This window comes from Dermacentor andersoni, chromosome 1, assembly GCF_023375885.2.
Source record: "Dermacentor andersoni chromosome 1, qqDerAnde1_hic_scaffold, whole genome shotgun sequence".
Taxonomy (NCBI): Eukaryota; Metazoa; Arthropoda; class Arachnida; order Ixodida; family Ixodidae; genus Dermacentor; species Dermacentor andersoni.
The window spans coordinates 385,856,939-385,879,183 of NC_092814.1; the positions used below are offsets into that span (position 1 = coordinate 385,856,939).

The 22,245-nt window shown below is 47.4% G+C and overlaps 1 protein-coding gene across 1 annotated transcript in view; it reads right to left on the bottom strand.

Moving 5' to 3' along the window:
• Positions 1–937: 937 nt before the first annotated feature.
• LOC126518601 (TATA-box-binding protein-like) overlaps positions 938–22,245 on the bottom strand; it is a 197,656-nt gene continuing 176,348 nt past the window's right edge. The window contains exon 7 of the mRNA XM_050168379.3: positions 938–1,063. Within this exon, the coding sequence (XP_050024336.1) occupies positions 987–1,063 (77 nt within the window). The 3' untranslated portion in view covers positions 938–986. The remainder of the gene's footprint in view (positions 1,064–22,245) is intronic.

Here is a 22,245-nt window from a genome sequence, read left to right on the forward strand (position 1 = left end):
TCATCTCGGGCGCATATGCGACAGTATTATTCGATGCCCGGTATGTGCAACGACGGAGCAATTGCATATCAGTGATCTGTTTATTTATTCGACTAGCGACCACGTGCCGTCGCACGTTTTGTCGTCCACATCTGCTGCTTCGTGGAGCGTATGCGCAAAAAAAAAAAAAAAATAGGGCCACGAGCAATCGCGAACTAAGTAAAAGGAACTTCGTAAACAGCTCGCCATCTGGCCATGTCTTTCATGTTGCACTCGGCAATGCATGTGGTTGCGAACGGCGCACATCGGTGGCTGCATAGACATAACTTGTTGATACACTAGCGATCCTTTGCAGATTTCTAGCCACTGAAAAATACCAACGATTCTTCATGCGCGCTCATCTGGTGCTTACGGTACACTGGCGTTGACCACGGTGCGATGTCGTTGCACTGTGCCTTGATTGCCAATAAAAAGGCAACTTCGGCGAAACAGGTAAAAGCAAACTCAATAAACTTACTAAATGCGACGTAATGAAAAGTTCTCTACCCATGCTGGTCATGCATAATTTTGCCTGACTGTCAAGCGTAATACCTCGCCCGTCCCAGGAAACATTTATTTCAATCCAACTTTTGTTCTAGTCAAGTCTCGTGCAGAACGATGGTAAAAGAAACAGATAAGTTGCGTAAATAAAAGTACGTTTGCCGTTATCCAGAGCTTTTTCTTGAAACTTTATCTGCGCAAGCTTATGAATTATTGAAAATCTCAACGTCGTCACTGCATAGCTTGCCTTGATGCAGCGATGAAGCAGTACAAAGCAACCTTCGGGAGACGCGAGAATGAAGGAAATGCCGCCACTGAGCTAATTGCGCATCCTGCCACCAACCTATTCTCGGACTTACTGAGAGATGACGAAGCTCGAGGGACGTGTAAGAGAGCTCGCAACTTGGCACCCGGGCAATTTCGTTTCTAAGGTTTTATTTCAAGGCAAATGAATTGACAGAATCATTTCACATTGACTGGTATTTCTTTAGGATAGGGTAGATGTTTTCGAACGCCTTGTAGATGTCCTCCCGTAGCTTGGCTCCTGCGAATAGCACAAGCGCACAAACTTTAGTACCTTTCCCGTGACAGCGGCGCATAGTTTTTAAGTTGCCATAAAACTGTTTGACAGTAAATAAGCACATATATTTATAGGCTTATAAAATGCTTAAAAGGGCGAGTCCATCCTTACTTTCTGCTCGGAAAGTTAAAAACGTAATTCTGCTCACTTTAAAGCACATCTTTTTGCAGGGGGAGAACGCTAAAGCGAGCTTCTCCGATTCCGGAATGACTCTGTTGGTATGCGAGTGTCATTGATAAAAATCAGCTGGCTCTTACAGTATGTACATCTGGCCCGTACACCATAGTAGGAATTGAAGGATTAAGAGCACATGATTTAAAAAGCATTAATCGCAAATATACCAGAAAAGTGAACAACATCGCAGAAATTATAAATTTGCGGCAGAACCTAGATAGTAACACCCTCTCAAGAAGTACTCCAGCAGCGCAGATTGGAATTTACAAAAATAACACCAGAACAATCACAGAAACCCGTCATTCTGTAGCATGTCACAGGCCAGCAGCTAACATATTAATGTATATATGTAATTAGATGCAGTTTACCACTTCCCACATTCCTGCACACACCTACACACGCATGTACTCAAGATCGCCCCTCCACCTCCTCCACAGAGACACAGCGCGTTTAGCGTGCGCATCATCTCGTGCGAATCGATATCTTTCACCGCTATGGAAGAAGGGCTTCACGTATCGCCTTGGGTTTGTTTTTTCTGTGCGCACTTGTGCATCGAATTGGATATTTATAAGTGCGTTGCGTGGCAATAAATCTGTTGCAGTCACCACCTTGTAGTGGCTACTCTGTCGGTCCCTGTCTATCTGTTTTCTTGCGCACTGTAATAACGCAGGCGCTTAGCGAGCCACGCTTTAAGGTGTTCTTGCAAGGTTCCCCTGTGCAACACAAATTCTTCCAGAGTAAGAGATCCACATAGAAAATTGAATAGTGCTTTAGCACTTTCGGAAGCTAGCCTTCCTGCGATTGGCGTTCGGCAGAACGAGTAAGACAGGTGCTAAATAAAACGCTGAACATACTAATCCGTCAGCGCCTTATCTACAAGTGAAGAAATTCATGAATCAAGATAATTTAGCTGTAAAAAACAGATCACTATATACAGACAGCTATTCAGAAAGCAGCATCAACAATCGTTCTACTTAAATATTGTAGCAGCTAAAACAACAATTAGGGTAGTTCAGTATAAATCGCAACGAAAATTATAATGATTTTGCCTAGATGAATTAAAAGCACGATTTTCCGGTAAAATCACTGAAATTCGTTCCAGCAATAGTGTTGTGTGCAAGTTATAGATGATTGCCTTCATTTCTTGTTTTAGACCATTGCCCCAGCACGGTCAAATCCACCTCGCGTGAATCTGTCTTGTCTGTGTCTGAATATGCCGAAATGTCCTGTCGCCTGCCTTTCAGCCGTTCGTGCTTACTGGTAAAGTTTTGCTTAAGTAATCACAGATAACTGTTGTGACAAACGATTTGATTTTGCAATTTTGTCACATGCAAATAAAAATAAAACGACTTTGGTATTGGAAAATTGTAACAGCTTTGTTATGTAATAGTGCGCCTGTAAAACACGTAGTTTGTACTGTAGAGACAAGATGCCCAAATCTAATATTGCCTTTTGTAATTTGACCTCTTGCTGTGTGAAATTTGCTAATGAAGAAGTTTCAGTTTCGACCAAAAGGCGAAGCATTGATTGCGATAGAATATTACTGGACAGCTACAAGAAGTAAGGACAGTAGTTTTATCGGCCGTATAAACTTCTTAACATAGTCATACTAACGTAACTAACAAGCACTGTGTCACGCGCGCATAAGCAGTTATGAACACAACTCACTCGATGAGCATGGGAACTCGCAATCAAAACGCTGGAGTGAGGAGCGAATTGACCTTCGCCCTGCGTCTCGCATCAATGCGAATTAAGCCCCGAAAACACAGCGTGCGGGGAACACCGTCTCCGTCGCAGATAGCTGTCAAGATGCTGCGGCCAGAGCATCCGCGCGCGGCCTCCTAGGCCGCGACTTTGTAATTCCTAGTTAGTACAAGGGGTCGTGACATTTCAGGAGGCGCCGGATGTTTGTGCGCATGCGAGAGTAAGAACGAGTGGGAGAGAAAAATTTATGCAGATCCGCGCACTGTGGGATTCGATGTAAGCGAAGCTTTCCGTGCTGGATGATTTGATTGGCGATAATTAGTGGCGATGTTGACGGCTACAGTTTAATTTCTTCAACTTTTAGGCTAACACTAGAGTGGTGAGTTGATGTTAAAAGTTACCTTGCGTGCACCACTGCTGTTTGTCTGCATAGTACACTGAACACACAGGGAGAGGTATTTGCTTGAAGCCTTGCTGTGTGCCATATTTTATAGCCTCTCAGAGGGTTCAGTGTTGTCATTTCCTTACATGGCACATCACATTGTGGCAGAAGTATTAAACTTGAATTGGATTATGGGGCTGTACGTGTCAAAATCACACTCGGATTATGAGGCAAGTCGTAGTGGCGGAATCCGGATTAATTTGGACATCGTGATGTTCTTTAACATGTCCCAAAATCTAAGCGCACGTGAGTTTTCTATTTCGCCCCCGTTGAAATGCGGCTGTCGCGATTTGGATCAAATCAAGGACCTCTAGCAATGACATAGCCGCAACGCTAATGCGGCGGGTACAGAAGTATTGATTTGACGATCGACTGCCTCCGTGATCTCTCCTGGACCCCTCGGTGCGCTTTCATTAATGCGGCTCTGCTTCTACACGCCCTGCGTAAGTTGCCTGCTTGACATAATAGCATGGCGTTTATTTTTCAGAAATAGAAGCAACGTACTGTACCGTAACTTGAACGCAAGCTTATCCTGTTTACCCGCAACAGCTGTGGTGTAGTAGTGGGGTTTCCGTGCCTTTTCATGTCACCGCTTCCCCCTCTCTTATACGGCAACTGGCTCTTCTCCCTCGTTCTCCTCTTCTCTCTACAGTTCTACCTGCGCCCCTTCTGGCCTCGCATTAATAGAAAGGGAAGCGCTGCAGTTTTCGCAATGCTTCCGAGGGGAGTCAAGGATAATTAGAGCTGTCAAGCGGCTAACGTGGCGACGGCCAGGGAGCTCCAGAGGGCATTGTGGAGCGCGGTGGGGTGAAAACTAGTTTCTCCCGTCGCCTTTCCTCTCTTACTCGCGCCTGTCATTTATATACACGCGCTGGTCCACCCCCCAACGCGGTGTGCGCGACATCAGCAGCAATTAAAAATCGAAGGAAAAGGCAAAGAAGCTTCGCTTTAAAATATGGGGCCTTTTCCTCCATGAAATCACTGGCGAGGTTGCAAAAAATTCTCCTACATGCAACACACGCTATCCCGAAACATGGAAAGTTGAAATATGCCGCACGACCTACGGTAAGCAAATGCTAAGGTACACATTACCAACCTTGTTAAATGAGTTGGCCAAAAATGGCACGGCAATAGAATTGAACTCTTTGAATTAGCTACACAACATATATCTATACCTCTCGATTGTTTTATTTTTTGTTGAAACACTGCTTGTATTCTCTGTATTTTCTTTCTCGTTTCTGATCCAGTGAATTTCCTTTAATGTTTCTGTATATTTATGGATTTTCTTTATGAACATATATGCCTGTTTGCATTGTTTTTGTATTTTTCTGAAGTATTTGTATTTCTCGCAAATTGATTTTCTCCTCTACATGTATGGCATTGATGCCACTGTACGTCACGCTATGGTGCACAGACCCAGTCAAGCTTTTTCGGGCGTTTTGTCCATGCTCCAAACACCTGGCAGACGTTGAATAAAGCTGAATTGAATATCTGGTTCGGCCTAGGCACTACGGAAGAGAAGTTTCTTTGCTCGTGTTGTATGCGCTTGTCCCTAGGCGCGCTGGCATTGCGGAGTGGGGACGAGTTTGTTTAGACTCGGACGCTGGCTGCTGGTGCCGTAAAACAGGTGAAGTAGTAGACACTGATTCCTCACTTGGTGATCGGTGTGGCGGGAACACTCTCGCGCCCGCGGCGCTCGTGCTGAATCAATCGTGTCGTATTAAACCTTTCTCGAGCTTTAGGGCGCTGGACCTCAGAAATAACATCACTGATTTTCCCTGAGGAACCGTAGGGACCGTAGTAGAGGCCCAATCACATATATTGAAAATCTATAGGGCACGGCGCCTTAGCATCCACGGCTGAATGCGACTGTCTGAAAGGCCACTGGTACACGCTCGACGCTCTTGCAACCACTGTGAGGGTGCGCCGCGCCACTCTAACGCCTTTTGCGCTAACCTCACCTAACGTCACTGAAAGCCAAGGCAACCTAACGTGGGCGAGGCGCAAGGTCAATAATCCTCACGGCGCGACATCAAGCCGTCCCCTACGGCCATTCAGCCAATGGCGTTCCACCGCGGTTTTTAAGCTGCTGTACGTTTATTTCACTCAAAGGGGACTCCTCGAGAAATGCTCCTGAAAGGTCACGGAGAGTAGCATACGAAAAGCCCTCCAAGAGGAAAGATACTGCTCCAGGAGAGCAGGCCCGACATTTACTACGGCCTCTGCAGCTCCCTCGGGAAAATCGGTGATGTTTTTATGAAGGTACAACGCCACAAGGCGCGAGGAAAGTTTAACCCGGCATGACTGACTCAGCAGCAGCGCCACAGGCGCGAAAACATCTGTCCGATACCTATAGCTTGTGGGAGTCGAGTACGTTCGATGTACCTTTAGACACAGCGATCACCGAGTGGGGCGTAAGTGCCCACTGCTTCACATGTCTCACCGCGCCGGCAGCCAGCGTCCGAACGTAAACAAACTCGACCCCACTCCGCAATGCCGGCACGCCTAGGGACAAATGCGTACATCACGAGCAAAGAGACTTCTCCTCCGTATGCCTAGGCAAAGTCAGATATTCAAGGAGTAAAAGTCTCCAGATTTTCTCGCTCGCATTCGCTATTACTCGCGCCTGAGTAGAAACGTCGTGCGCCTCGTGAAATGCCACGCACCGCTGTACTTGCTAGCAATACGCCTTTTTCATATTCCTGTGCTGCCCTCTGACGCACGCCGCTGGAAACGTTTTAGAAGGGTGCCGGGGATTTTGCAGGTTGATTTGTGTACCTGTGCCCATGTTGAGTGTGCGTCGGTGGTGCGTTTGTGGATCGCGAAGAATTATTAATGGTTTCTCCGGGGCAGCATGTCGCTATATTGGGTGAACAGGCCCGAGTGCGCTGTTGTGGTAACAGCGCGGCCGAGAAAGGCACGCCGAGTTCTGTCTGCCGATGCGGCTACCTTAGATTTCGCTGTCGCTGATGTCTGCGATTGCACATCGCTTTCTGTATTCATTTTACACATTCACTAAACATTTCGCATACTCCAGAAGCCTTCGAGAGGAGCCTACCACGTGGAATTTGCGAAAGCGGTGCATTTGTTTACATCTACATCTACATGCTTCAGATCACTGTTAGCTAATCGAATATTGTAGAAACGGTGCATCGCTGATGTGAAATAATCTCAATGTAGCAAATTATACATATCTGCGCATCTGAGCCGCGTTGTTCCTCCCTGAGACGATTCAATATGAGCGTCGGAGTGACTTAAACTGCATCTGGGATCCAGACACATATATATTACAGGCTGTTACTACTGATTCTGGCTTTTATTTAACTTCATCACACTGACAGTTTGCGCGTGCCATAAAGTATTATTAAAGAAAACTTATAGGCCCCCACTTATAGGCCGTGTAGTTCTCTCGCAAGAACGCGGATGCCATTGTTGACACCGTTGGTAATGAGCGAGTTTATGCTGTTGTACCGAATGATTATCTTCTTTCCCGTTTGACGCAGAGGTAAACAGCGCTTCTCTGGATTTAAGCAATGTGTCAGCATAACAACACACAGAGACCCACCATCTACGGGAATGTGGCCGGCAGCGTTCGGGAACGGGGACCAAAGTACGAGATGTTGGCACCGCGCTGTGTCGCCGCTTGCCACTTATTGTGTACGTGCCGTGCGAAGTGAAGAGCAGTTATCAGATCGCTATAGGGACACAACTGAACTATAAGAGTGGTTTCCTTCGTCCTGATTGGTTATATTTTCAAGTTCAGGACCATCGGTAGCGGGTGCACGACCATGACAGGGTCAGGCGCAACCCAACCTTCGCTAAACCGGGTTGACATTGACTCAAACTTCACGTGCACGGCTTGAGTGGACTCAAGATCGTGCATTTCAACTTCGAAGGCATGTCGACGCATTTTGACCGCGAATAATTACATTTCCAAGTGAATGAGCTGCAGCTATCGCGTTGTCGGTTCGATAGCTGATCGCGTGTGGTTCGGTCAAGCTATCGTGGTCGGAGCGTTGATTTTGTCGGTGCCGTCGACAAGAAAACCCGTCGCGCTATCTGACAACTCGCACCCGTCTGTTGCGTCGTTGTTACCCTATTATGATCAAATGGTCTCAGGGACACAGTGCTGAATCGTTGGCGTCAGCCTCTTGTCGGTCTCGTATCGACCCAGTGTTACCACGTATTAAACGAGTACATGAAGTAAGGCACGCGGCTGCCACCATCAGCAACAATGGGCCGACGCTGCAAGGAGACTGCGTCAGCAACGTGTTTTTGAAGTGTCGCCCAAGTGTAACACAGGGGTTTATCGATAAATTTGACAGCCGTCAATGCAAGGCGGCAACTACGTTGTTCACGGTGCAGTCCGGACGAAGCCCTGGTCTTTTTCTGTCTTAAAGTGGAGTTCCAGTCTTACACTACGCACGTGTTCGGCACCGCACCGATGTCGAGCTACAATGGAAACTAGAGTTTTAACGCGGTACACGGCACAAGTGTTCGCTGCAGTGAGCGTCCGTGCGCTTTTTGTTTCTGGGGTAGTTCACCCCAATATGCCGCGCGGCCGCGCGCGCTTACCTTCCATAACGTTTCGCGACTAATCCGCTAGGGCATGGCCCATGCGCCGTCGCGCCGTGAAAAAGGCAGATTGTAAACACGCGCGTCGGCGGCCCTTAGTATAGTGCTCGTCTTACCTCCCTCCCCTCTCCTGGAGCCTTGCCCGCGTTGGACGACAACGTGGTTCCTCCGCGCTGTCCCCCCTTGCGCACGCGAGATTTAGTCGCGATCACCGGCTTACCCTCACATGCTTTCAACCAAACAATACAGCATACGGCGCGTGGCCACAATTTTATCGCCCTCGGATTTTATATGGAAGAGGACGGTAAGGGCTACGGCAGAAATGTGCCTGTAGGGTCCATATAATTGCTACTGCAATAAAATGCGAAGTAAAACAATTTTCTTTGGGCAAATAATGCGCCCAAACGCAGCTGCATCACTCTATGGTGTCCTGGCTCTCGTATTTTGATCGCAATACGGTAAAATATTGTGAAACACGGTTGCACTGCTCGTACTTAAAACGTGAAACCACACACACACAAAGAAATTCTGGTTACAAGAAGAAATAGACTGAAAATGACTCCTGTTAGCACAAGACAGACTGCAACAGCAAAGACAACCCGTACTCGTTTTCTCTTGCTTCTGCTGAGAAAATCGGGCGCTCGTCAAGAGTATAGCAGACGACCAACAGGATGGCGTCTCCTCTTCATGCATCGGTAAAACTGTTCTCATGGAAGCAGGCTTGGTTTTCCTGCGGCGATCGTCAATTACCCTCGTAAGCGATCAAAAGAACAGCGAGAAGGATAAATGCGAACGCGGAGCGCAGCGGGGAGATGGAAGACTGCGATAGCCAAAGCAGCGCGAGGAGCAAAGCAGAAGAGGAAGGTGCAGCGGAACCATGAAGTGAAAAGCGGAAGATGAGGGTATGGCGAAAGCGTGAGAAGAAATGAAAGAAATGCGTATTGCCCCACAAGACGTGCTTTGCGGTGACGATGGCTACGAAATGGTGCCGGAGTAGCGCGCGTCGTCTGTATGGAAACAAAGCGCTGCATGAGCAGAGGCCTGTCTGCGGCGGCTGCTGTGAATAGCGCTCCCGCATCACCCACGCGCCGCATCTCGATCTCCCGATTAAGGAGGTATACTCGCGGACAACTTTCTGTGGGTATGAAGGGAAAGCTACAGAGGCAAAGCACGCAAACTTGAAAGCGCTTCTGAAAAGAGTCCCGTTTTTTTATCCACGTCAGTTTATGCTGGGGAAGAGAAAATATAGACACCTTATTAGCAACAGTTAAATAAGAAAAAACACCACTGAATGCAAAAGTTTCCTTATTTTGCGGATTTTCGCTTCCGCGTCCGGGCAAACGCGAAACTGTTGCACGTCTTCTCGTCTTCTCCAAGCAACCAAAATGACTGTCAAACGCTCGAGCACAACCTAACGCGCTAACACATGTGCAGAAGCTACACCCCCGCAGCTTTCCCTTCATAGCCACAGAAAGTTGTCCGCGAGTATAGTCACGCCATACATCGCTCACACAGTACAGCACGAGACACTGTCCGCGCCAGCCAATATATCGCGAAATGAAAACACGTATACAGCTGCGCTCAAATTTCGCATTAGAGAGTATCGTAACTGCCGCTGATTTTTTAAAATATGTTTTTCTCTCAGAAGCATGGCCTACCAAACACCAGGGGATAAACTGGAGCTCGTGAAGCAATTCCAGTTTACCGGGGGGCTTCCCCGCTCACATAGACATGGGTCAATTTGCTCGCCGCTGCGGCCGCGCTTCCTCACTCCATCGTTTTGACGGCGAGTGTGCGCTGTCATCGAGTGAGATGTGTCCGTGTTTGCTTGTGTGCGCCTCGCACCATCATTGTTATTTTAATTAGCAAGCGAACATTTACAAGTTTATACGGCCAATAAAGATACTAACCTTACTTCGTATAGCGGTCTACTAATTTGCTGTCGCAATCGAAGCTCCTATCGCGCGAAACTGCAGCTTTCTTGGTGAGTTTTGCGATTTAGCGAAACAACACAGCACTAGGTGATATCGATACTACTCAAATGCGAAAGCCCGGATGGCGCAGAGTCGAGCCAGAACGAATCATTTCTACCACCCGCGTCATTATCAAAGGTAACACGAATGAGATATTTTTTTCTAAAAATTAGAAGAGATGCAGCATTGTGCTGCATCCTATAATGCTATGCAATTATATTTTTAGTACCACAGGTTTAGTGCTAGAGACAAAATTATAATGATGATGGCGTACGTCATCGGACTAACATTAAATGTCCCGTGGGAGTCTGGAATCCTGTCTTGCATTTACTTCAATTTCTCAAGCGCTAACACTCACTTCGCTTTAATACGAACGGCTTAGACGTTCTCTAGCCTTAATCTATCACCTTACCTTGACTTCATATTTTCGTCTGGTGTACCTTGAAACAGTGCGACTGTATATCTTATGGTTGGATAGCAAGGATGTTCACAGTTCGTAGTTACTTGGGAAAATATGTGAGGGTGGAATATTACCTCGGGAAGTGAGGGGCCACTCGTTCGACTCAACGTAGAAACTTTCTACGGGAGTTGTCCTCAAGGCATCTAAGCCAGGTTCATGACCATATAGTGAACAGGGCCCAACATATTTAAAGCACAGGGCGTAGCAGATTGATACAATATAGACCCGTATTCTAAGCGTGTACTTATAAGGCTCTTGCAGCAGTTGATAGAGAGCTCCTCTCACTACCCCATGATTCGAGCGTCAAATGTAAAGAACTTCCATCACTAATAGGCATTAGACCTTGAGGTACCTATGTGTAGACATTAAGTTAGGCTTGAGTCTCGTATGATGCCTAAAAATTTGCGTTCTGTGTTCACTGGTATGCGCTGTTTGTGTAATTATACATCCGTACCTGATACTGGTCCTTTATTGTGTGAAAAGAACACGTGAGTTCTGATATTGATTAATTTAGATCCGTTTTTATTGGTTCACCTAACCACTTCGTTAAGGCTTACTTGAACTTGTCGCTCGCACACTGCAAGGTTACAAGAGTACTTATAATAATTACAATTAGAATAATTCTAATTATAATAAAAAATGTCGGAGGTACTGATGCACGAAACAGGGTAATTTGCATCACAAAAAGCGTGCAGTTATGCACGTCTCCATAAGGCACGCAAATTCCTTGTATAAATGGCCGAGTCGAAGCATTACCAACTTTAACGTGCAATGTTAGCATCAATAAGTACCTTTCGTAACATTAAACATGTTTCCTAGGTTACCAATTCCAGAGAGGTCCCCCAGAATTCCATAGAGCCACGCGATGTTCTATTTTTCATGTGGAGGAACACAAAGCAAAAATACTGCTTCTGGACAATATCGTGAAGAATGTTGCACTGCATAGCCTGTGGGCGAACCTGTGCCCACAAAACAGGCTACACTTAAGCACAACGATAGCGGCGAACACGGTCGGCGATCGTCGAAAATCTGATCAGCGGGTCAAACGCGTCGGCTTTTATACAGCAGTCATCGAATGTTCCAGACTAATCGTTGGGACCCGCATGCCTTCTACAAAGTTCTACACAATTCGCGTCAAGCGATGAAATCAGATAACGCGAGGTTCGGCGACAACAGACAGCCGGGTAGAAGCATCGATAACTTTCCAGAAACGTCGGATACATGCAGGCGCGTCCCGCGCTGTGCGATTACAGATTGTTAAGCGGCGAAACGTGGTCGCCCGATAAAGATAAGTACACGTGTCAATACCCCCCTCTTAAAAAGCATCGACCCGATGCTGCAAACAAACGAAAGTATTAAACAAAAGCACTCGTAGCAAAGAAAAGAACAAAAATGAAGTTCGTCAGCGTCCGTAAAATGGTTTAAGGCGCACCACGTGGACCACTTCAGATCGTGCGCGGCGCCGCTGTGAATGCGAAATGCCGTCTGGCACGACCTCATAGTCCAGAGCGCCAATACGTCGGATGACCTTGTAGGGTCCGAAATAGCGTCGGAGTAGTTTCTCACTGAGTCCTCGTCGGCGTATCGGGGTCCAGACCCAAACACGGTCGCCAGGCTGGTACTCGACGAAGCATCGTCGGAGGTTGTAGTGTCGGCTGTCGGTCCTCTGCTGGCTCTTGATTCGCAGGCGGGCGAGCTGTCGGGCTTCTTCGGCGCGCTGGAGATAGCTAGCGACGTCAACATTCTCTTCGTCAGTTACGTGCGGCAGCATGGCGTCAAGCGTCGTCGTCGGGTTCCTGCCGTAAACCAGCTTAAACGGCGTGATCTGTGTTGTTTCTTGCACCGCCGTGTTGTACGCAAAGGTTACGTACGGCAGGACCGCGTCCCACGTCTTGTGCTCGACGTCGACGTACATTGCTACCATGTCGGCGAGGGTCTTGTTCAGGCGCTCCGTGAGACCATTCGTCTGCGGATGGTAGGCAGTTGCCCTCCTGTGGCTTGTCTGGCTGTACTGCAGAATGGCTTGGGTGAGCTCTGCTGTAAAAGCCGTTCCTCTGTCGGTGATGAGGACTTCTGGGGCACCATGTCGCAGCAGGATGTTCTCGACGAAAAATTTCGCCACTTCGGCTGCGCTGCATTTTGGTAGAGCTTTAGTTTCAGCAAAGCGGGTGAGATAGTCCGTCGCCACGACGATCCACTTATTCCCGGATGTTGATATCGGAAACGGCCCCTACAAATCCATCCCAATCTGCTGGAATGGTCTGCGACGAGGTTCGATCGGCTGTAGTAATCCTGCTGGCCTTGTCGGTGGTGTCTTGCGTCGTTGGCAGTCTCGGCATGTCTTGACGTAACGGGCGACGTCGGCGGTCAGACGCGGCCAGTAATACCTTTCCTGTATTCTCGACAGCGTCCGGGAGAATCCGAGGTGCCCAGCGGTTGGATCGTCGTGTAGGGCGTGCAGTATTTCTGGACGCAGCGCTGACGGTACAACAAGAAGGTAGCTGGCGCAGATTGGTGAGAAGTTCTTCTTCACGAGCAGGTTGTTTTGTAGCGTGAACGAAGACAACCCGCGCTTAAATGCCCTAGGGACAACGTCGGTGTTCCCTTCCAAGTACTCGACGAGGCCTTTTAGCTCCGGGTCTGCTCGCTGCTGTTTAGTGAAGTCTTCCGCGCTTATTACGCCAAGGAAGGCGTCGTCGTCCTCGTCGTCTTGCGGCGGGGGATCGATGGGGGCGCGTGATAAGCAGTCGGCGTCAGAGTGTTTTCTTCCGGACTTGTATATTACGGTGACGTCATATTCTTGCAATCTGAGGCTCCACCGCGCCAGCCGTCCTGAAGGGTCCTTTAGGTTAGCTAGCAAACACAATGCGTGATGGTCACTGACGACTTTGAATGGCCTGCCATAGAGGTAAGGGCGGAATTTAGCTGTAGCCCAAATGATCGCGAGGCATTCCTTTTCAGTCGTAGAATAGTTGCTTTCCGCTTTTGACAGTGACCGGCTAGCATACGATATCACCCTTTCAAGTCCTTCTTTCCTCTGGACTAGGTCGGCACCGAGGCCTAGGCTACTGGCGTCAGTGTGGATTTCGGTATCGGCGTCCTCGTCGAAGTGTGCAAGTACCGGCGGCGACTGCATGCGTCGTTTGAGTTCTTGAAATGCCTTGGCCTGCGGCGTTTCCCACTTGAACGCGACATCACATTTGGTTAGATGTGTTAGCGGCTCCGCGATGCGTGAAAAGTCCTTGACAAAGCGCGTATAGTAGGCACACATGCCAAGGAATCTGCGCACTGCCTTCTTGTCGGTTGGCTGCGGGAACTTTGCGATGGCAGCTGTCTTCTGTGGGTCGGGGCGTACTCCTGATTTGCTGATCACGTGGCCTAGGAACAAAAGCTCATCGTAAGCGAAGCGGCACTTTTCCGGCTTCAGAGTGAGCCCTGATGACTTGATGGCTTCTAACACTGTCGCAAGCCGCCTAAGGTGATCGTCGAAATTTCCGGCGAAGACAACGACGTCATCCAGGTAAACAAGGCACGTCTGCCACTTCAGTCCGGCTAACACCGTGTCCATGACGCGCTGAAACGTTGCAGGCGCCGAGCACAGTCCGAATCGCATGACCTTGAACTCGTAGAGGCCGTCTGGCGTGATGAAGGCAGTCTTTTCGCGATCTCTCTCGTCGACTTCTATTTGCCAGTAGCCAGACTTGAGGTCCATCGACGAGAACTATTTAGCGTTGCAGAGCCGATCCAATGCGTCGTCTATCCGTGGCAGGGGGTACACATCCTTCTTCGTGATCTTGTTCAATCGACGATAATCGACGCAGAAGCGTAGGGTTCCGTCCTTTTTCTTCACCAGGACTGCAGGAGAGGCCCACGGGCTTTTCGATGGCTGGATGATGTCGTCGCGCAGCATTTCGTCGACTTGTTGCCTAATAGTTTCACGTTCTCGCGTCGAAACTCGGTAAGGGCTCTGGCGGAGTGGTCGAGCGCTCTCTTCGGTTATTATGCGATGCTTTGCAACTGGTGTTTGTCGAATCCTCGATGACGTCGAAAAGCAGTCTTTGTATCGTCGGAGAAGACTTCTGATCTGTTGCTGCTTACTCATAGGAAGACTTGGATTGACGTCGAAGTCTGGTTCGGGGACAGTGCTCATCGGGGTAGATGCGGCTGAATCCGAGAGGACAAAGGCATTGTTGGTTTGCTCAATTTCCTCGATGTATGCGATTTTCGTGCCCTTGTTGATGTGCTTGAACTCTTGGCTGAAGTTGGTTAGCATAACTTCCACTTGCCCTCCGTGGAGTTGAGCGATCCCTCTTGCGACGCAAATTTCACGGTCGAGCAGTAGATGTTGGTCGCCCTCGATGAGGCCTTCTACGTCAGCGGGTGTTTCAGTGCCGACGGAAATAACAATGCTGGAGCGCGGCGGGATGCTCACTTGATCTTCGAGCACACTCAAGGCGTGGTGACTACAACAGCTCTCCGGCGGTATCGCTTGGTCTTGTGACAGCGTTATCGATTTCGACTTCAGGTCGATGACTGCGCCATGTTGATTCAGGAAGTCCATGCCGAAAATGACATCTCGTGAACACTGTTGCAGGATAACGAAGGTGGCAGGGTAAGTCCGGTCATGAATGGTAATTCTTGCCGTGAAGATTCCACTCGGCGTGATGAGGTGTCCTCCAGCGGTCCGAATTAACGGGCCTTCCCATGCAGTCTTAACTTTCTTCAATTGGGCTGCGATGGGTCCACTCATGACAGAGTAATCGGCTCCTGTGTCTACTAAGGCGGTGACTGCGTGGCCGTCGAGAAGCACGTCGAGGTCGGTGGTTCTTTGTCTTGCGTTACAGTTAGGCCTCGGCGTCGGATCACGGCTGCGTCGCGTTGACCTGTGGTTGGTACGTGGCGTTGTCAGGTGGTCATTCGTCAGCGTGTTCTTTCCTGCCAGACTTCGTCGGGACGGCGGTGTGTCGTCGTTGTTATGTCGTCGAGATGGGCTTTTCGGCGTCTTCGTCGGCGGCGGAGGATCTTCGTCAGTTCGACGAACAGCAACCGCACCTCCATCGGTTGCTGCTTTTAGTTTTCCGGATATGGCCTGACGGACCGGCCCCGGGCTGGGCCAGTGTATGGTCGGCGCTGTGGCGACAGGTAGCGGCCTGGTGAGGGCGAACGGGACGGTCGTCGAGGGCTCCACTGAGTAGCGGCGAGGTAGTCGGCGATGTCACGAGGGCGTTCACCTTCCCTCGGGCGCTGTGCGTTGACGGCGAAGCCTCGCAATCCCAGCTCGCGGTATGGGCACCGGCGGTAAACATGGCCGGCTTCGCCGCAGTGGTAGCAGAGCGGGCGGTGGTCGGGGGCGCGCCAAATGTCCGTCTTCCTCGCGTAGGTGCGCTGGGCGACGGGTGGTGGTACTGGCGGCGGCGGCGGACGACGGAATTGGGGCGTTGCAGGGCCCTGGCGCTGTCGCGGAGGGGGACCTTGACGGCGTGCGACGGCGGCGTAAGTCATCGCTTCTGGCTGAGGCTGCGGTACTTGTGGTTGCACCTCAGGAACTCCAAGCGATCGGTGCAGCTCTTCTTTCACGATGTCGGCGATCGAGGCCACTTGAGGCTGCGACGATGGCAAGACTTTGCGCAGTTCTTCGCGCACAATGGCCCTGATGGTCTCGCACAGATCGTCCGTGGCCAGTGATTGAATTCCGGCGTAGCTTGTTAGCTTGGTGCGGCGGTCGAATTGCCGGTTCCGCAATTCCAGTGTCTTCTCGATGCTCGTCGCCTCACGAAGAAACTCGTCGACGGTCTTCGGTGGGCTTCTTACCATTCCGGCGAAAAGTTGCTCCTTTACGCCTCGCATCAAGAAACGCACTTTTTTCTCTTCGGACATTTCCGGGTCGGCGTGCCGGAAAAGACGGGTCATCTCTTCTGTGAAGATGGCGATGGTCTCATTGGGTAGTTGGCCTCGGGTTTCCAGTAGAACTTCGGCCCTTTCTTTTCGGACAACGCTCGTGAACGTCCTCAGGAAGTTACTGCGGAACAGGTCCCATGTTGCTAGGGTGGACTCCCGGTTCTCGAACCAAGTCCTCGCGGCATCTTCCAAGGAGAAGTACACGTGTCGTAGCTTATCCTCAGAGGTCCAGTTATTAAAGGTCGAGATCCTTTCGAAGGTTTCGAGCCAGGTTTCAGGATCCTCTGACGTAGCACCACGGAAGGTAGGGGGCTCCCTGGGTTGTTGAAGTACGATGGGCGACACTGGGGCAGCCATTGTGGTTGTCTTGGCCACAATCTTCTTGGGCTTCTCAGGTAGAAGTCCGTGCTCCGGGGGCAGCTGTTGTAGACGACGGCTTGCTCGATGGTCCAGGACTACGTTGGTGCTCTCTTTGCGGTCCGGGCTTGGATCACGGCTTGTCGGGGGCGTCCGGTACATGGACGAAAAACACCTCCACCAGATGTCACGTGGTCGTGACTTCAAAGAACACAGTAGCAATACTGTGAACGACAAAATTAACTTTTATTGGGCGAACCTGTGCCCACAAAACAGGCTACACTTAAGCACAACGATAGCGGCGAACACGGTCGGCGATCGTCGAAAATCTGATCAGCGGGTCAAGCGCGTCGGCTTTTATACAGCAGTCATCGAATGTTCCAGACTAATCGTTGGGACCCGCATGCCTTCTACAAAGTTCTACACAATTCGCGTCAAGCGATGAAATCAGATAACGCGAGGTTCGGCGACAGCAGACAGCCGGGTAGAAGCATCGATAACTTTCCAGAAACGTCGGATACATGCAGGCGCGTCCCGCGCTGTGCGATTACAGATTGTTAAGCGGCGAAACGTGGTCGCCCGATAAAGATAAGTACACGTGTCAATAGGCAGCGAGATGGTTCGTTGTCCACCGGCCTTCTCTCAAACCATCTTGGTGTGGATTAAGCATTTTTAACTACCCATAGACCAATATCCGTCTTGCCAATTTTTTCAAAACCTCTGGAAAAATTAATTCACAGCCGCTTTACATCCTTTACAACTAAGCATAAATTAATAACAAACATGCAATTTGGATTTACGAGAGGTCAATCAACTGAAACTGCCCTTCTAAGACTAAAGGAAATTAGATTCTTTCGCACGTCAGCTATGTACATTGGGTATTTTTGTCGACTACTCAAAGGCGTTCGACTGCATTAATCATGCTACCCTACTAAAAAAAATTAACTATTATGGTTTCCGAGGCGTTTTTTTGAAGTTAATAAAATCATATCTCCAACACCGCATGCAACACGTAGTTCTAAAGAGTTACGCGTCCGATATGAAACCACTTATCGCAGGAGTACCACAGGGCAGCATATTGGGCCCCTTGTTTTTTTGTATCTATATTAATGATCTAGTGACTATTGACAAGGACGTAAAATTTATTGCATATGCAGACGACAATACAATTCATATAACCGAAAAGAATGCTGAAGATCTCATAATTAAAGCCAACGAGGTGCTGTTAAAATTATCATCTTGGAGTATCGCGAACTCGTTAACAATAAATGTTAATAAAACAAAGGCTGTACTTTTTAGGCCGAAAAATCGAAATATTGACACTAGTACCGTTTTACAGCTTAACAACACCATTTTACCTATTGTTCCTTCTATTAAGTGTCTTGGAGTTATATCTGAGCAACATTTGTCGTGGAATTCTCACGTGGAAATGGTAATTGGTAAGCTCTCTCCAGTGACTGAAATACTATACAAGTTGCGTTTTTTTCTTCCAGAAAGTATTAAACTTATTTTGTACAAATCACTGTTATTACCACATATAAACTATTGTCATCTTGTCTGGGGCACTACAACGCTGTCTAATATCAATGTACTGCATAGAATACAGAAAAAGGCTGTACGTTGTATACTCGATGTCCGTTACTTAACACATACTAGTCCTCTATTTGAAAAGCTCAATTTGCTGTCAATTCCTAACATTTATGAAAATATGTTACTACGAAATTATATGACCAGTATTAAAAGAAACAACGACACCCTAAAACGTATTTCCAACTTAATAGAACAAATTAGAACAGGCCATTAGAAGAGAATTAGGCCTAGAACAAATTATACTTATAAAATGCTACGCTTTCGACTACCCTACCATTTAAACAAGGCAAACATAAAGTAATGCTTATTTCTGTGCTAGGATAAACATATATCTAGATGCGAATATGTACATAGACGTATGAATGTTCTTTGAACATGTTCAGATTTTGTATAATCATTTTTTTGTATTGTGCGTATCGAATCCTTCTGTATATGTTACTCTATGAAATATTTTTATATATTGTGTCGTAATAGCGATTATCTCGTGTATTTGGTGATGCATTCCATGACTAGCTGTATTTATGAGAATTACTCATCATGATAGCTTTACTTATTTTTGTGTTTTGTTATACTTGCTCATAGTAATCATGATTAATGTTTCGCTGTTATTAGGGTGGAAATCCCATTTTTCCAATCACTATTGTATTTAACCGTGCTAATCCTTTGTTGCATTTGTTTGCTGCCTGTAAAACGGGGCCATGGACCACGTCAAGCCTTGGTGGCTTTTTGTCCACGGTCCTCAGCATCAGCTGTATGTTGAAATAAACTTGATTTGATTTGATTGATTTGATTTGTTGGCTTCAAGAGAATGCCATGAGAATTCGTTCGCGACAACGAGCGACAACGAGAATTTATAATTTTCCCTAACAGCTTCCAAAGGTAACTTCTAAGCACTACCGAGTGGTAATTTAGCACTGAGGAGAGGTCTTCAACCTATTTCAAAACCTAAGCAACAACAGCTTCTTTCAATGTGGATGGAAGCTGCCCAGAAGCCCAGATAGTATTTTAGAGTTCGAGTAGCGTCATTTGTGTGCAGATGTGTAATCGCATCATACATAGGTGTGGCTGAATATTCGAAGTTTTGAATATGAATCGAATGCTACAAACCAACTATTCGTATTGGAAAAGCAACTTTGGGGTATTTTGGAATATTCGAAACGATACAAAACATTCTACAACATACGAGTGTTAAAAGTCTGCTTACTGTCATCGGCGACCTAAACAAACAATCGCAAATAATTGAATTGAGTTCAATGCTTTATTTATCCTTTTATGAAACAATGGAGCAGTCACAAAAAAGTACCTGAGCGAGTAGCAAAAAAGTACCTGAGCGAATAGCTTGACCAGGCGGCTGCCCCCTCCAGATGCAGCAAAGGCATCTCGCAAAAATAAACAGTACATATATGTACTGTTTTTATGTAACGTTGTATTGGTGAGATGTTACAAAGAGAGATGAAATTTCTTCAACACAGAACTGACCCGCAATGGTGGCGTAGTGGTTTTGGCGATGCGAGCCGCATTTAGATGGGGTTGAAATGCAAAAACACTCGTGCACAGTGTAGTGTGTGCACGTTAAAGAAACCCAGGTTGTTCAAAGTATTCCCACGTCCCCCACTACGGCGTGCATCATAATCATGTCGTGGTGCTGGCACGCGAAACCCCCTAATATAATCTGTTTTTAATACATAATTGGGAGGCAACCTACCCTGCCTAACAAGCAATTTCAGCCAAATGGAACGAATTCTACCAAATAGATAAAGAGATAACGCGACAATGTAATATGGTAACACATCAAGCAGTTTAAGAATTAAATTGACGTATGAAAAGCAATCGAAAAGTTCAATCAAACCAAGAAAAAATAAAAAAAAAAGATTTGTTACATTAACCTGTCAGGAACTTCTCGCAATGACGTTTGAAAGGTGGGCTTCATTTTTTTTGTCGCTAGTTATTGAGCAGAGAAGGGAACCTGTTTCGAATAATTTATTTCTAATAGTTTGTACGACGTGTTACATGGCATAGTTTCAGATTACGAGTGTCATATGCGAATGTGTTTCTCTAAAGAATGGGAAGACTTTGGAATGCAATGTTTTTTCTTTTTATAATCTACATGTAATCAGAAGTGCTCACCGAAAAATGTTTTAGAAGTAATGCAGAAGCAAAATGCGTAAAGCAAGAACTGTTGTCCTTCCTACGTGGCAACCAGTAATTTTTGTTTTGGTCGGTTATTCAGTGGTTTTGGAAGCCTACTCATGTAGCACGCTTATCTAATACGCAGCGGCCTGTGATGCTTTCCGTGCAACATGACCATTAGAAGGTGTGTCCGGTACACAGTCTTTCAGCAACATTATCACCCCCCCTAGTTATGATCTGCGGCAACAATTTAGCTGACGTCTTTGGAAAGCTGGTCACACAGTAGCCACTCTTTCTTTGAAAGAGTGTTTGCAATGAAACTAAAGTTGTTAGCAGTTTTTTATTGGCAATAGTGGATATTACGTAAAAAAGTGTTCATTTGTCTCTGGTTGTCGGATGTCTTATATGCTCTGGTCACTACAGACGTAGCACCGAATTGTACTTTATCAAGAGAACCACCGACGTAAGAGAGATATACGGGGCACTGTCAACTTCCTGAGTGGATCAATGTATAGTCTATGGCGTTTGGTATGAAAAATTGTAAATTACGGTCTACTTCAGAGTGGCTGTCACACTTAGTCTGACCAATTTTGTCTTTTGTGACAAAATTGTGACATTTTCGTGACAAGTAAGGCACTAAACAAAAAAAATTCACGGACGATTACGATACTCCCTAATGCTAAATTTGAGCGCAGCTTTATACGTGTTTTCATTTCGCGATGCTAGTGCGGACAATCTGTCTCACGCGGTACGTCGCAAACGGAGCGCTATGTGGCGCGATTGCCTTGCTAATCGAGAGATACCGAGAGACAGCGCGTGAGTGGCGTGGTGACGCAATTCACAGGACCTGCCGCAAACAGACACCCGCATATGCAACGCTTTGCTTTCATATATACTATTGTCGGACGCGCTCGCCGCATATATTATCGGTGAACGACGACACACGCTACTCTAATGACATCTCGTAGCCATCGTCGCTGCAGAGCGGCATTACACTTTTCTTCTCATGCTATCACCATACCCTGTTCCTCCACTTTCCACCGCACAGTTTCACTGCAGCCTCCGCCTCGCGCTCTATTCGCCTTTCTTCCCCCGCCCAAGCTCCATGTACGCTCTTCCAGCCTTCACTGTGCTCGTTGCTCGGCGTTGAGGCATGCCGACGCTCAACGTAGGAATGGGCGCCTAAGAGCTGCGATCTAAAAAATAAAGAGTAGTGGCGTTGAGGTAACGTCTCTGCCTGCTACGCAGTGGCCCAGGGTCGATTCCTGGATTCCACGCCTTTGTTAAGTAGACAAATACAGCAGCTGCGTTATTACGCTCGTCGATAGCGAGTTTTAGTTGACCAGTTAGCTCAACAAGAGATCGGTCGAGTAAACTTGGCAAAAGCCGTAATTGAATCGTGAGAAAATTTGAGGAAAGAAATTTTGTAAGGTAATGTGTTTGGCGTTGTTCAATAAGCTTTTCAATTACCCAAAAAGAAAGGTAGTACGTAGATGGGGCGATAATTCTAGAATAAAGAGTGGTGACCTTTCGTAAAAATTAGAGTGATCTTGTTGTGTAAGTTACTGTGGAAAGCCGGCCGATCTAAACATGACGGTATTCATGCCTGCAAGGATATCAAGTTATTAAGATGCAAATAATTTTATATGAGAAGGCTGTAACTTATCACTGTCGGCGCCGGCCATCTTTATGTTATTGATAACGTTTAGGACTTCCTGGGATGTAGCTGGAAATAAAAAATATACTATGGCAGGCGGTGATACACGGGATTACCATGCGCAGCTGTTTGTAGCTCGTTCCTGAAGAACGAATCGGCCAACGCATCAACTATTTCTTTGGAGAT